Raw genomic sequence first — 3,886 nt, forward strand, 5'->3', positions numbered from 1 at the left:
GTGTGCCACCACCGCCCGGGTTTTCGTTTTTCAAGACAGGATTTCTCTGTGTAAAGAGCGTCTGGGAGCTCGCTTTGTAGATCAGGCTGGCCTCTAACTCAGAGATCCGCCTGCCTCTGTCTCCTGAGTGCTAGGATTAAAGGCGTGCGCTACCACCCCTAGCAAGGATAATAGTTTTTGTCATTCAGCCACCAACTGTTCCTCGAAAGTACAGATTATTTATTTATTTATTTATTTATTTATTTATTTATTTATTTCTATCATTTGGGATTCAACTAAGTTCATTCTATGTGCTGGGCTCTTCTACTCCACAGAACATCCATAGCCCTTAGGCATACAAATTGGTCAGAGAGTGAATTTGTGTGCGATTTTATAATTGAGTAATTATGCACTGTGCTTGTTCACCTGTATAAAGTTAAATGATGACTTCTCAAATTGGTAGTGACTGTAAAATTGTTGCTTAAGAAAATCTACTAAGTTTTCAATAAAGAACTGATAGATTAGCAGACTGGGGATGTATCTTACTGGTAGAGAACATGCCCTACAAGAGCAAATCTCTGAATTTGCTCTCCAGCAGTGGAAAAAAAACAAAAACAAAAAACAAAAAACCAAAATCAAGCAAAAGTCCCCTGGGTACTTCTGGTATCAAAAGTGTATTTTCCCAGTCCCAATTTTGATGAGTTAGATTACCATTGCTAGAATTTGTGAAGTCTTGTGTGTTGGTGTTGGACAGAAATTTATGTTTTGTTTTTGGGTTTTTTTTTGTTTTTGCCCAGGAAAGCTAAGATGCCGAGGAAACCTGTAATAAAAAAAGGACCTCAGTCAAACCTTAAAGATCCAGTTGGGGTAAGATTTATATGTGTGTGTTGTCTTTAGTCTGTTTCTGTCTTGTTTGCTTGAGAGAGGAAGGAGAAGTGATAGACAGTTGGGTCAAAGAGCACACAGTTAAACTGATCCACTAAATTGTCTGAAACTGGCTTTAGCCTTGAAGTTTGCTTTCTCAGTTTGGATTAGCCCAGAAGAAGGTAGTTGCTAATCACTAAACCTGCTATCTCTAGTTAGAATCTGAAAAGTTAAATGTTCGAAACTCCTACCAGGTTCTACTCTTGGGATAGGAACTTTGTTCTCAGTTCTTGGTCCTCTGTATGTGGGACCTACACGTTCATAGACTGGTGTAGAATAACTCAGTGTAGTTCATACCTTGTCCTGAGAAGGGTTGCTTGCTCTGCCGTGCTCTGAATGCCGCCACCCCACTACAGAGGGTCTCTGGTGCTGAGCTGCACCACCTGCTCACAGTGAGTACAGCTGGACAGTTTTCCCGGAAATGATCTCCACCCTCCACGTACTGTGATTATAGGTGTGTGCTGTCACGCCCACCCGCGCTGGCGTTTGAAATGATATCCAGTTCTGAAGAATTTAGTCACCTTTCAGGCATTTAGAGAGATTTTTATGTTAGTACAATTTTATTTGAGCACAACAGCGAAGAGAAACCGTACAGTTTAATATTTTAACCTAAATTTATTTTGATTTAAATACATTTTTACATTTGATCATTCTGAGCTGCAGATTTTGTTTTTCATAATTTTGTGTTTATGTTGGTGTGGGAGATCAGATATTTGTAGATATATGAACAACAGAAAGCTTTCATGGAAAATCAAGTAAGTGGTGAACATTCAAGGTGGTTCATACCTGCCCTCCCAGGCAGGCAGATTGCTGAGAATTCCAGACCCGCTTGGGCTACAGAGTGAGAACCCTGTCTCAACAAACAACACAAACAGGAAAACCAAAAAGAAAACTAGGCAAAAAGTCAACCTTGTTTAAACGCCTTTCTCTTTTTCCAGGTATACTGTAGGGTGCGCCCGCTGAGTTTCCCTGACCAAGAGTGCTGTGTAGAAGTGGTCAATAGTACAACTGTGCAGCTACATACTCCTGAGGGTTACCGGCTCAACAGAAATGGAGACTATAAAGAGGTAGGTTCCTACTGGAGCCGAGTTGTTTTTGCTTGATGAATGGCCCTTTTTGAGTTTAAAAATTCCTGCATGATCTCATTTGTGGGAAGGGACGCTTTAGCCACCTTATCTAGAATGTCTTTGATTTCTAGGACATACAGATAGACTTTTGGTATGTTGGAATTATAGAGGATTGTGTCCAAAGGAGTTTGTTCTTTTTGTATTTTTGAGACAGGGTCTCACTATATAGTTATGGCTGTCCTAGAACTTCCTCTCTAGACCAGGCTGGACTCAGTTCACTGAGATTCGCATGCCTCTGCCTCCCGAGTGCTGGATTAAGGCCAGCACCGCCCAGCTTCAGAGGGTTTCTTATCCTGGATATATAACTTCACAAGGAGATTTGAATGACAGTTAATAATAGACATTTTGTGTTTTCCCTTTTGCTGGGGCTTGAGTCTAGGGCCTTGTGCATGCTAGGCAATATCTGCCACTTGAACTACATCCACAGTAGCATTGTGCCTTTGGATCAGTCTGTTAGGGAGTGGTTTTGCTTTGTTTTACTGACAATATTACCTTGTAGTCCAGTGTCTTAGTCACTTTTTTATTGTAGTAAAGAGACACTACGACCATGGCAACTTACAAAAGAAAGCATTTAATTGGGGTCTTGCTTACAGCCCGTGGCATCACCAGCAGCAAGCATGGTGGCAGGCAGGCATGACACTGGACTAGTAGCTGAAAGTTTAGATCTTGGTCTACAACCATGAGGCAGAGGGACACTGGGCCTTACTCGGACTTTTGGAACCTAAAAAACCTTATTCCATACCTCCTCTAACAAGGCCACACCTCCTAATCCTGCCTAAATAGCTCACCAACTGGGACCCAAACATTCTAATACATGAGCTTGTTTGTGGGGGGGGGGCATTCTCATTCAGACCCTCACATCCAGGCTGGCCTGAAAACTTCTTCTGATCCTCCTGTTTTGGTCTCTCTAGTGCTGAAATTAGAGGTGTGTACTACATGCCTTGAGTGGGTTTTTGCTGTTACTTGATTTTTGTGGTGTTAGGGATTGAACTCAGGACCTTGTTCATGCTAGCCAAGTGCTAGCTAGCCACATCTTTTTGAAATGGAGTCCCACTATAGCTTAGTCTGGCCTTGAACTGGTGGTGATCATCCGCCTTCACAGCATGAGTGTTAGTATTTAGTACCCGGAGAGTATTTTGTTTATTTGCAGTGCTGGGAAATGGGTTTAAGGCTTCCTGCATGCTTGGTGAGTGTTTAAAGGAAGCCCATGCCTTTATGGACTTTATACCCTAAATTGACAGTTGGTAGACAAGTAGATCATGTAATAAGGCAGAAAGTCAGAAAGCAGAAAGTAGAGGATTGGTTCTACTGTCTGCTTTCTAACTGCCACTTACTCTTCGTTGTTGTTGTTGGGACAGGATCTTACTCTCTAATCTGTCCGAGAGCTTGCTGTGTCATCTGGGATGGCTTTAAATGTTTAAACTGTCTTTTTTTTTTTTTTTTTAAGATTTATTTATTTATTAAGTATACAGTGTTCTGCCTGTATGCATTCCTGCAGGCCAGAAGAGGGCACAAGATCTCATTACAAAGAGCAGGCAGTGCTCTTAACCACTGAGCCGTCTCTCCAGCCCTAAACTGTCTTTAAATTGGCATTCTGTCCGCCTCATTTTCCTGTATGCTGAGATTCCAGGCCTGAGCCACCACACTGGGCTGCCATTCAGGCTTGTGCGCACTACTGCAGAGATACCATTCTTTAGACCATCTACATCCTTGTTTCTCAGCAGCTTGTTCCTTCCTGAAGCTCTTCCTCCCTCTCCAGCTCCTGGCTGTTTTGCCACTAGCCGCCCTTTGCTGACTTCTCCTGTCTCGTCTCTGAATCCTAAGGTAGGCTGTGTCCGGGTCCCTATGTTTTTTTT

The 3,886-nt window shown here is 42.4% G+C and overlaps 1 protein-coding gene across 2 annotated transcripts in view; it reads left to right on the forward strand.

Moving 5' to 3' along the window:
* Positions 1-3,886, forward strand: part of Kif23 (kinesin family member 23) — a 29,009-nt gene that overhangs the window by 1,388 nt on the left and 23,735 nt on the right. For both annotated transcript variants that reach the window (XM_005347807.3, XM_013346638.2), the window contains exons 2-3: positions 777-846; positions 1,842-1,970. In XM_005347807.3, the coding sequence (XP_005347864.1) occupies positions 777-846; positions 1,842-1,970 (199 nt within the window). The remainder of the gene's footprint in view (positions 1-776; positions 847-1,841; positions 1,971-3,886) is intronic.

The sequence above is a fragment of the Microtus ochrogaster genome, chromosome 5 (assembly GCF_000317375.1).
Source record: "Microtus ochrogaster isolate Prairie Vole_2 chromosome 5, MicOch1.0, whole genome shotgun sequence".
NCBI classification, from domain to species: Eukaryota; Metazoa; Chordata; class Mammalia; order Rodentia; family Cricetidae; genus Microtus; species Microtus ochrogaster.